The 12,069-nt window shown below is 49.3% G+C and overlaps 1 protein-coding gene across 1 annotated transcript; it reads right to left on the minus strand.

Annotated features, from left to right (window-relative positions):
- Positions 1 to 2,692: 2,692 nt before the first annotated feature.
- On the minus strand, positions 2,693 to 11,687 carry LOC129335395 (regenerating islet-derived protein 4-like). The gene is made up of 6 exons (XM_054987841.1): positions 11,583 to 11,687; positions 10,176 to 10,254; positions 6,627 to 6,739; positions 4,994 to 5,137; positions 4,100 to 4,211; positions 2,693 to 3,299 (listed from the first exon to the last, which is right to left on the minus strand). Exons 2-6 carry the CDS (start codon positions 10,240 to 10,242, stop codon positions 3,226 to 3,228), a joined length of 510 nt encoding a protein of 169 aa, XP_054843816.1. The 5' UTR covers positions 10,243 to 10,254; positions 11,583 to 11,687; the 3' UTR covers positions 2,693 to 3,225.
- Between the last annotated feature and the right edge of the window lie 382 nt (positions 11,688 to 12,069).

Below are 12,069 nucleotides of genomic sequence, written 5' to 3' on the forward strand. Positions count from 1 at the left end.
CAGGCGCCGGAAGACTCGCCTGCAGGGTCTGAAGCCGGGCGCCCCCTGGTGGCGGCAGCAGCCACGTGCGTCACCCGGCGGCAGAGCGCGCCCCCCACCCCCCCGAAGCGGAGGTTTTCTTTCTCTCTTTTTAAAGAATTTCGTTTTGCGAATATACAAGCATAAACTTCATAACCTGTAATGTTGTATAGTCAAATCATACATTATAGAACTTACTTAAATTTACTGTTATTATTTCACTTTTATTTAAATACCTTTATTCTCTCTTTCCCATCTATCTTTATATTTGTTGATACGCATTACCCTTCAGTCACTCGCTGTTTTAATTTAATTTTAATCTTGATTTTCAGGTATATAATAAAAAAAAGCTTTCAATTTTTCTTGAAATTCTGAAATCGGTTAATTATGTAGAAAAGATGTTAATTTTGCCAATTTTGCATATTCATCCAGTTTATTCTTCCATTCCTTCAAATTTGGACAGTTCACTGCTTTCCATTTTGCTGCGAATATTATTCTAGTGGTCTTGCTGCCATCAGCATATACTTAAATAATTCACTGGACTGTGTGGGTGTGTCAGTCAGATTTGCCAACCTCCAGGTGCAGCCTGGAGATCCCCCAGAATTACAGCTGATCTCCAGGCCATAGGGATCAGTTCCCCTGGAGAAAATTACTCATTTGGAGGGTGGAGTCTGTGTCATAAAACCCCACTGAGGATCCTCCCCAAGCCCCACCCTACCCTGAAATCTCCAGGAATTCCAACCTGGAGCTGGCAACCCAAAGACTCATTCCCTCTCAGCATCCCCAGCTCCGCAGCTCAAACCACGTCCCCTCCAAACTGCCAGGAACTCCTGGCCGCTGCAAAAGAACCAGCTGGTGCAGCACATTTTAAAGGTCTCTGTACAAACTGAGAACACATCCACATGTGAACACATCATTGGCTTCTCTAGTCAGATGCATGGTTGCCTGCCAGGTGAGCTGAGAGTTTGGCTTGCCATCCCCTTTTGAGAGTGATGCCCAGCTATGAAGCCTCTGAGATTAGTTGAGCTCAAAGACAGGACTGCCAGAGAAAGCGTGCGCGAGAGAGAGCACGCACAAGAGAGCGATATATATAGATATATATACATATACATACATATTTATATAAGTATGTCATTATTATCCCCACAACAAAACACTCTGTGAGGTGGGTGGGGCTGAGAGAGCTCTGAGAGAGCTGTGACTAGCCCAAGGTCACCCAGCTGGCTTCAAGCGGAGGAGTGGGGAGTCAAACCCGGCTCTCCAGATTAGAGTCCTGCTGCTCTTAACCACTACACCAAACTGAAAGGTTTGGAGAACGAGAAGGACTTTTGTGTGTTGGTTTTGTTTAAAACGAACTGGCGTGCCAGTGCAAGTCCTCGCTGTGGGAAGGAGTACTGTGTTTCTCACACTTTGCCTTAGGGACTGGGAGGTCAGAGTCTCTACATCTCCAGGTCCATACAGGGAATATCAGCATCTCTCTAGTGGGCTCAGCACTGGCCTGATTTTAATGGGCTATCAACAAATCAAACATGATCTGATTGCTTCTTATACAGGTAAAAGTAAAGGTTACTGACCCATGGGGGGACGTTGCATCACGACGTTTTCCTGGCAGACTTTTGTTACGGGGTGGGTTGCCATTGCCTTCCCCAGTCATCTACACTTTACCCCCAGGAAACTGAGTACTCATTTTCCCGACCTCGGAAGGATGGAAGGCTGAGTCAACCTTGAGCTGGCAATTTGAACCCAGCTTCCGCCAGGATCGAACTCAGGTCGTGAGCAGTTTGGGCTGCAGTACTGCCGCTTACCACTCTGCACCACGGGGCTCCTACTTCTTATACAACAAAACTGATAATGTGGCAAACTGACAATGTGACCAAATAAGGCCCACCACAAAAATTAAATGCAGATTTTAAAAGGATATATGTGCACACCAGGCACTGGATTCTGTGGACCCCCAGAATGCACCCCTCTGTCCCACCCAGGAAGCAGAGGGCAGATGTCAGGTGAACTCTGAACTGAGTTTAGGACAGAATACTTTTCTGATGCCTGACACCTTCTCCCAATTCTAGCCTTCTATTTTTCTGTGTTGGTGGTACTTAGTAAATAAAGGTTCCGCTTGTTGAAAGAATTATGACTGCCCTGTATCCTACCCACATTCCCGACTGCTTGTTCATGCTGCATTTTTCTCCTGGCTTAGTGCTCCCCTCAGCATGAGGAGCTTTGGGGGGAAAGTAATGGGGGGCGGCGGCAGCCATTCGACTGGGGCTCCCCCAAACTCTGGCGAGGGTTTAAGGGAGCAGAGAAGGAATCTTACAGGGAAGGCTGCGAGTCCGTCATGTGACACCAGCCCACTGCACAAACTTTGCTCTTTCCAGTCTCAAGTGGTGGTGGGGAGATCTCCACGGGTTGGGAATGGTACAAGCTCCACCTCCCATTCACCATCCTGCCCCCTAACCCGCCATCCCCAGGGGAACCAGCCACTACTGGGGGAGCTCAGGGCACTTGTAACCAAAGCCCAGGCACCCTTTGAAGCTGCAAGACCAGGGACCTGCTTGGGGGACAGTGTGTGTGTGGGCCAGCCGTGGGCCTCCTGCATGAACTCGGATCAGGCAGGCATTCCCACCTGCAGTGTGGTATCCCCGAGCCATCGGTTTATCATGAAAGGAAGATGCGCTTCTATGCTTAGCAGAGAATTTATTATAATTTCATAGCCAAAAATATCAAAGAGGGCAGAGGTGGGCCTGATAGTCAAGAAACACCCAGGAACTTAACACACTTTTCAAAATGGTTGTAGATGTTGCAAGATGGTGTATTACTAGATATTCCTTTTCCTGTTATTACCTTCACACACCCTTTTCAGAACGAAACCATCTTCAGTTTCCTTCAACTCAGCCTGGAGGAAAATACTTCCGGAGAAGGTTCTTTGGTTGGCCAGGTGGAGTGTACTTATTTGATGCTGTTAGTAACATTAAAGGCCTATATTGGATTTATACTGAAAAAGCTCTCTTGATGTGTGCACTAAGCAAACACAAATCAAAAGCAGATTTCACAAGGATTAACAAAGCATACATTTGGAAAGGTTTTTGGGGTTAAATCTCAGGCAAGCAGCAGCTGGTGGGTCTCTGTCCTGTGGCATCCAAGAACTGGGTCCTTGTCTGACGCTGATGACGCCATCCTGCATTCGCACCTGGGATGCCCCCTGCAGGTCTAGTAGAAAGCCCTGTATTTGCACACGTATGGCAGGCAGACAGTACAGTCGTACTGGTTCCACCGGGGAGAACCTGCGAGGCAGAAGGAGAGGAGCAATAGTGAGGGGCCGGAGACATTGGGCAGAAACAAGGGTGGAGCCACTGTCCACTCTAGACCTCAACTAAACTCAAAGGAGTGTTTTGGTTACATCCCTCTCTCTTCCCCCCTAACTGCATCTTCTCCTCCCCTTCTCCCCCCTCCTCTTCTATATTTGACCAGTTTCTGTACCATGCATCTGACGAAGAGAACTTGATTCTCGAAAGCTTATGCTACAATAAAATTGGTTAGTCTTAAAGGTGCTACTGGACTCTTTTTGATTCAACTAAACTCAAGTAATCTCAACAAATGTTTTGGCATAAGGTGGCCTGTTCTGCAAGATCCCTTCCAATAAACTCTTTTTTTAACAGTGCAGCCCAAAACAACCCTTCAGTTCTGTACCGGTCTACCCTAAAGTGCATGCATGACAAACAACGCATTGGGCCACTGAAACCATTGCTGAAACTATCAAATGCCCGTTTGTATTGTTCCTTCTTCTGAGATAGCCATGGTGGGGGGGGCAAAGAACTCCACGTCTTACGGCTATCAGGACTCCTGCTCAGCCCTCTCAGGCCACACTCACATGGGAGAGACATATAATGATAGGACTTTCATTTAAAAAACAAACACAGATCTCAGCTATCATTTTTGGGATGTTGAGTTCTGCTGCATGAGAATTTCATGTAGGATGAGTGTGTGCCCAGGACACACCTACCCCATTCTGCCTTGCATCCAGGTAACCCCCAGAAAGCCCTTCTTCAAGACACATCCACCTGCCAATATGCTTTCTACATACCTGATGGGGAGAAGGAAACACACTCTGCAGAATATTGGGAGGGCCTCCACCCATTCCAGAAGGAGGCTCTCGAATCATACGGGGCTCCACTGCTCCACCCCCACCTTAGTCCCTGTTGGGGTGAAAGAGAAAAGTCCTATGAAGACGGGGGACCAGCAGGAGAATCGCTGGCAGGGCAGGTGCCTGGATGCAGGAGGAAGCCAATCTCCAGAGCAGCAGGAGTGGGCTTAGGCCAGGCGGAGGAGCTCTGTGCTGAAGGTCCCTTGCAGAGCTCGGAAAACAAAGGACCGGCCAACTCAGCTGCACTGAACTCAGCAGGCTCTGAAAGCTTAAATACTTTCTCCCCTTCCCTCCCATCGCCACCCCCACCCATTAGGGCTGCACACATGAGCTGAAAAATGAAATCCTGCCCTCAAGTCATAGCTGGCTTTTGGCGACCCCTGGTGGGGTTTTCATGGCAAAAGACTAAGAGAGGTGGTTTGCCATTGCCTGCCTCTGCAACCCTGGTAGGTCTCCCATCCAGTTACTAACCAAGTCTGACCCTGTTTAGCTTCTGAGATCTGATGAGATTGGACTCACCCGGGCTACCCAGGTCAGGGTGCACACATGAGCTAATGACCTGTAATGGGGGATTGTGGCTTGCCATCCTTTGCCATGTCCCTTTGTGCCCTCCAGGGTGGGACAGCCATCCCCCAGGGGGAACTGCTGTGTGATCCCCTGGCAGTTGCCTGTAGATTCACCCGGGCTCTGGATCTCGTTCCCCCCCACAATGGCAACATGGAACCACCCTTTGTTTTCACTCCAAAAGGTCAAGTACGTACAGCGTCCTCATTCATGTATGATCCCAGTGAGAAAAAGGCAACCTTTGAAAGAGTGGCCACAGCAGTCACCCACCCGCCTGTAGGATACCGCATGCAGCCCAGTCCAGACGCTGCTGCCACCACTTCGACGCCTGAGGTAAGAAGCGAGGAGGTTTGCTTCTACAGAGCCCTCAATGGTGGCCAGGTGGCCGCCTTCTTCCAAGTTTTGGCATTCTTCCTGCAAAGAGAGCAACGTTTTTACTGGAGGGTCACCGTTTGCTGCCGCCTGCACAGAAGGGTCTCAGGAGCGTTTAAGGCTTGCTGCCCAGGAGGGGCAGAATCCAGCTAGAGTTTAGCCACAGGTGCAGGTCACTTCACTCAACCAGAGTTGGTTCTCCGCTGTTAAGCAGCTCCAGGGCAGGGCGAGTTGCAGCAGAGCAGTGGCAGAAGGGGGCTCCATCCTGCCCCCGCCTGCGGCTTTCCTCTGCAAGCGGTTTATTCTTAGGATGATTGCAAAGTCTGGTTTGGTTGGATTTTGCGGGCAGATGGGGCCCACTCTCTTCCCCTCAACAGGCCTCCTTCTGCTCACAAGATGAGATCCTGACCCACGGGGCTTCCAATAAGCAGGCTGGCCAGTTTTTCGAACTCACTTCTCCTCCACACACTCCCATTGTCCCTGGAGAACCTGAAGGAATCCATGGGAGTGCATCTGCCCCATAAGACCGTTCCCTGACTACTGCTGGGGTGTGGCTCTGGTGAAGTTTGCAATGTCAACAGAAAATCTTCAGGGGCCATTCCCAGAAACGGAGAGGAGCAAAGCTGAAATGGATGGTGTTTAGGTTTGCCAGCCTCTCCCGGAATGACAACTGATCTCCGCACTACACAGATCAGCTCCCCTGGAGGAAATGGCTGCTTTGGAGGGTGGAATCTGTGGCATTCTACCCCACTGAAGTCCTTTGCCTCCCCAAACCCTGCCCTCCCCAGGCTCCACTCCCAAAATCTCCAGGAATTTCTCAACTTGGAGCTGGCAACACTAGCACAGGAATCCCTTGTTTTTATTTCCACAGCTGGAGACCCAGGGCCGTGGGCACCAAAACTGCAAACTGGATTTGAAAATGCAGCTTGGCCTCCTGAGGACATACATGTCTGGCTCCAGATAACTTGTTTTCTTTTGCCTCTGAGTTAGGGTTGCCAGCCTCCAGGTAGTGGCTGGAGATCTCCCCGAATTACAACTGGTCTCCAGGCCACAGAGATCAGTTCACCTGGAGAAAATGGCTACTTTGGGGGGGTGGGGGTGGACTCTGTGGAATTATGGCGTGCCAAGGTCCTTTCCCTCCCCAAACCCCACTTTCTCCAGGTTTCTCCCGGTTTCACCCCTCAGATCTCCAGGAATTTCCCAGCTTGGAGCTGGCAACCCTACTCTGCGTGAAGGGTAGTTTCCACAAGACAGGTGCCACACCCAGGGCTTCTTGGATAAAAGTGAGGTGCAAATGGGAGCCAGAGATTCTGTCTCTTGTGATGCCACGGGCTTCCTCCTTGGAGTGGCAGGAACGTGGGCAGATGGCAGGTGCTGCCTGTGGCATGCACCAACAACAAAAGCCCTGCAAAGATTTTGCTTTCAATTCAAACTTGTTCCAGAGAACATGGAATTGTAGAGGAATTCTGTCACAGTCTTGCATGTGTGGTTGCAGATTTTCCTTGCCCCCTTTTCTCACCCCCTTTCTTACCTCTGCTGAGTGCCAGGGAATGGCACTTGAGAAATACTCATAGCAGTTGCTTCTATAGAAAAGGACCCCTTCAGGGCATGGAGACTTTGCGGCCACTGTGTCATTGGTGTCCCCTGCAAGAGACAAAAGATCTCTTCCAAACAGAGAAAAATGTATGGGGTGAGTGGGGAATCTGTCGAAAACATCTAAGCCCAGAAGTTACTCAGGAAACTTGGAGCCCATTTAACACACACCCACACACCATCTTAGCAAGCATTGTGAGAACAACCTATCAAAAATAAGCACTTTTGTGCTTGCTTAGGGACTGCCCGAATGTTTCAGTAGGATTACAAATAAATTTAGAGGGCAATCCAACGCCAAGTGAGTCCAGTCTAAGAGCCAAGCTACACGATACACCCACCCAACCGATGCTGGGTCATGACTGGGCAACTGCACTTGCGATCAAACATGCATCAGGAAACTCCCCTTGAAAAGTACTTTTTCGCTGGGTGCTTGTAGGAGCACTGCAAGGAGGGGGATTCTGGTTTTCCTCCCACCCCACTTGTGCCAGCTGCAAGGGTAGTGGGGGGGTTTCCCCTTTTCTCTGGCCTCTGCCTGAGGAAGGACAGGTGGAGGCAGAGAAAAGGGGTGAACCCCCCCCCCTCATCCTTTCCTCTGGCACAAGTGGATGGGAAACCAGAAGGCCCTTTGCCCCCTCTCAGCACCGAGCGAATGAGGGCTTTTTAATGGGAGTTCCCCCAATGCACACGCGACTATGAATCCAGTCACACACCTATGTCAGACGTGTCAGGCGTATCGTGTAGTTCCACCCTTAGAGGAGACGAATGGCCTAGGATTGCCCTGCCAATCGGTTTTCAGCTTGCCCTTTCCCAGCCTCTCTCCACCTTTGCTCCCTGTATGAAAACTGCTCAATGCATGCAACTGGAAGCAATTTTGCTCTTGTTCATTTTCAGAGCTCATGACCTGGTAGACGTTGTTGGAGTCAACTGCTCACCCCACCAGGCAGTGTAATGTACAAATCTTTTAAGTGAGGATGCTCCAAACCACCCCAAGAACGGGCTGGGATTTTGGTGCCCGCTGGCTCGTTCCAGAGCAGTCTCCTATCGTTTTTGGTCTTTCAAAGCATGCATTTGTTTCTGTTTCTGTGCTACCTTTCTACCTCTCAAGACAGCTGAACAGACCTTTACATTCTAAACAATTTAAATAAATTATCTTAAGCCACCCTCAGTAAAAAGGGGCCCAGAGCCTCCGGCAGACGCCTCCGGCAGACATCCAGAAGAAGAAAAGCTGTCTCCGGAAGAGATGGCACCAGCCGCGCCTCCTGTGGGAGGCAGTTCCAGAACCTTGGACAGTGCTTGAGAAGGTCTCCCCCCCACCCACCCCACACGCCAAGAGTTTCTGCCAATCAGCCCAACCAAAGCAGCCTCCTGCAGGGATGGCTACGGGGAATGCTAAATTCCAGAAGTAATTCGGCAGCACTTCTGCACTGGGACTAACTGGGAGGAACTGGTGCCCAGTCATGGCAGAATTACTCCTGCTTCTTAGATGTGAGAAGACAAGTCCAGAACAGTGAATCATATAGAGAGGCAGCAGGAAGCCAAAAGCCCCGCTGGGCCAGATCGAAGGTTTATTTAGTGCCGCAGCCCCTTTCTCGGTTTCCAATCAGATGGGGACAAGCAAGGAACGAAGGGGACAGCGAGCCTAGCGTTCCTGCCCCTCCCTGCCCCACCACAACTGGTACAACACCGCTTCTGAGCACTGAGGTTTTAATTCGCTGTTGATGGTCAACACCCATTGACACACATATCCCCTACGAATTCGTTCAGCGATCCTTTTTAAAATGATCTAAATTAATGGCCATCCCATGACAGCGAGTTCCATAAGATAATTGTGCATGATGTGAGGAAATATAGATCACCTTCCAGGCTGTGAAACTTACTGCCTTTAAAGGCGCCATTGCCCCCCCCCCCTCTCTTTTTACTGTCTGGCATCAACTTAAAATATGTTTGTGGTGAAGGGTCTGTGAAACATGCCAGCTTCCCCCCCCCCCACCCCCGTTTTTGACACTGAAGGGCTGTCGTCATATGGCCATAAATTTAGCGCCAAACTAGCGCCATCTCCTGCTGAATGCTCACCTTATTCCGGCTCTCTTGCGATCTCGCCATTCTCCCCAATTCACGCTTTGTGACTCTTTATATTGTCTTTATCCGCTTCCATGTGCATGCCCTGGATCGACTATGAACGCTTTGCAACACCAAAACGCTCACTCTCCCTGATCATCTGTCTCACCTAACACTGATTCTCCTGCCCTACACTCCCACAAGCCCCAGCACGACCCACAATTAAGCCTCAAAGTAATTTTTAAAAAGAAACATCAGCCTTATAGCGCTATAGCGATATTCTGCCATGGCCGGGAAACCTCTGCTACCTATCACGGTTGGCTTTTGGGTTGGTCCAGCACAACATTGGTATAATAGAAGAGTGATATAGTGCAAATAGGCAAAAAGAATTTTTTAAAAAGAGGGGGACGGGATTTTTAGGGGCCCGTTTCTGGAGGCACTTTGACTGACCATCGAATTGCGCTTTTCCCTTTTAATGTGACTGACTGGAAGTGCAAGCAGTCGTCAAAAGATGGGAGAATTCATTCTAATAACAATAACAGAAGAAACGATTTCTAGTGCAAAACAGACGAAATAAGGGCCCGTGTGACGACGGCCAAGGTTTCAAAAAAAGTCAACTATTGACTGGATTTACTGCTGCTTAAAAGTAATTGAATGCTGTTTTTGTGACATGCCTCTTTTGTTATTGATTTTTATATGTTGCGTTTATAATGTTTTTAATTTATATTTTTTATTATTGCAAGATTTGAGTCTAGTAGTACCTTGAAGACCAGAAAGATATTCCGGGATTAAGCTCTCATCAGGAGTCAAAGATCCCTTTGTCAGATACGATTAGGAATGGAGATCCCTGAATCTCACTCATATATGAAGAAGGGAGCTCTGACTTTCAAAAGCTCCTACCCTGAAAATCTTGTTGGTCTCTAGGAGGCTACTACACTCAAATCCTGCTGTTCTACACAGCTACCCACTTGATACTTTTTATTATTGTAATTCTTTTCTACATAAATACTACCTTCTGTTCATTCTGAATCTGCTGCCCAAAAAATTCATTGGATGTCCTTGAGTGCCAGTATTTGGGGAGACGGAGAAGAAATTCTCTCTGTCCGCTTTCTCTGCCCCATGAATAATTTTATAAATCTCTATCATAGCTGTCTTCTTTCTAAACTGAAAAGCCCCAGACTCTTCGGCCTCCCTTCATAGGAAAGAGCTCCAACCCCCTGATCATCTTGACGGCATTCTTCTGCAATCACATGAGTATTTATTTATCTAGCAAATTTACTCCTTGCAGCTGACATGCAACACAGTTGCCACAGACAGCTTGTCTCGAGGGGATAGAAGCTGGCTAGGACTGGCTGGATCAGTTGTGTCAGTCATTTAACAGGACCAGGACAAACTAAACAGCAATTTGATCGATGCTTCCAAAACTCACCTTTCACCAAGGGGTTAAAGATCAGGCAGCCCAGGAGGCAGAGGCCAAGGTAGACAGCCTGTCCCATCTTCTCCTTCTCCTGCAAAACAAAGCAACATCCCAGCATATTCACCAGACCAGCAACCTAAAATCCCCTTATTAAACCTTGCACTAATTTTGTGGCTCGATTTATGAACACGCCAGCTATGAAAAGCAAGAGCTCCCCTTACGGACCTTCCAGGCAAACAGCTTGGTGGCTTCCTCCAGTTTGATGGGCTGCCAAGAACATAAACATGGTGGCCAATCAGCTGTCATTTCAGTCACGTATAGGAAGAGTTTAGCTCAAGGGCCGATTTGAACATAGTGCAGAAATGATATTTGATGTGATACTTGTCATGAAGACTGTGGTTACCAGCACAGATGACCTCTGGAGGTCATGGGGTGCAATGTGGGTTGTGCATCGACAAACCCGTTTTGCAACTTGCCAGTTCACCCAAGACACAGTTTGCTGTGCAGGCCTCTGAGCTGCCCTCAGTTTCCCTGTCCTTTTGGAGATCCTACACACTTTGTCCTTGTGCTTCTCTCTGTTCCATCTACTGTCTTTGTCTTTCCTCACTAGGACTGCCAGGACCGTCTGGCAGGGGCAGAGGCTCGCCACGCTTTCCCATGGCACAGAAAAGCCCTCTGCAGAGTCACGGTTGAGCTTGGGAAGTGGGAAAGGGCCAAGGATGGAGGCTCCCTGGTGTCCAAAGACCATCACAAGCTCTTGCTTTGCTGGCTGGGAAGACGTCTCCTTCTGGCAGGGACCCTGTGCCTTTCAGGGCTGTGCAAGTTGTAGATAAGCCGCCGTGTTGGTTTGCAGTAGAACAGCAGGAACTGAGTCCAGGGGCACCTTAGAGACCAACCAGATTTTCCAGGGTATGAGATTTCAAGAATCAAACCTCCGTTGTTCAGGTCTAAAGAAGGAAGCTCCGACTCCTGCAATCTCATACCCCGAAAAATCCTGCTGGTCTCTAAGGTGCCCCTGGACTCAAATCCTGCTGTACAGCTGTGTAAGAGGCACAAGTTCGGCGGCTGAGATTTTCTCCATCACGGAGATGCAGCGACTGGGTAGACCACGCCTGTTTATTGCATTGCCCTTGAAGACACAAGAGCCCCCCAAAAGGGGATGGGTGGGTTTGTCTCTTGGAACGGCACTCGGGGGTGGGGGGTGGGAAAGCAAGTTGAAGCCTGGAAGGAAATGCCACCCCCAGGTTCTTGCCAAGCAATAAAGGGGACGGGGGAGAGAAAGGCTGTCTTGGTTGCCCATCTTTCTGCTGTGGGTTTGTATTATAGCTTCCCCTTCACTTACTGCCTTCACTTACCTTCATTTGCCTGCCTGGCTGCCAGTAGACACACACACTCACAAACATGTCTGCAGGACCTTACCTGTCTCTCTGTCTCTGCCTGTCCTTTGTTTCCAAGGTAGTAGATTTGCAGTAATTGAAGCAGAAGGAACTGGTAAAAAGGGTGGAGGACGCTGCAAATTTATAAGGCCGGGACTGGCAATGCCGGTGGCTCTGCACACACCCCTCCTTCCGCCAGCCTCCAATCAGCCTCAAGGTAAATGGAAACCTGAGAATGCTCCCGACTCATTGGCTGAGAAGCAGAGAATGGGTGGCCAAGGCAAGGAAGCCCAACCAGACCAGGGGGGAAATGCCCATTGCTCTTCAGCTTCCTCGGCAACTGAGAGCTTTCTTGAGGATGTGGGTGGTGGAAGCTTGTGAAGATCAGCTCATGTGGTTGAGATGACATCCCGGGTTCCCCTTAAATTACAGTGCACACCTATTAGGGAGTGGGCTGCACCCGCTTCCTGGGCCCAAGGAGAGGGACGGTTTCTCTTTTGCATCCAGGTACAGAAAGTGGCCAGTTCCCT

The sequence above is a fragment of the Eublepharis macularius genome, chromosome 9 (genome assembly GCF_028583425.1).
Source record: "Eublepharis macularius isolate TG4126 chromosome 9, MPM_Emac_v1.0, whole genome shotgun sequence".
Classification (NCBI taxonomy): Eukaryota; Metazoa; Chordata; class Lepidosauria; order Squamata; family Eublepharidae; genus Eublepharis; species Eublepharis macularius.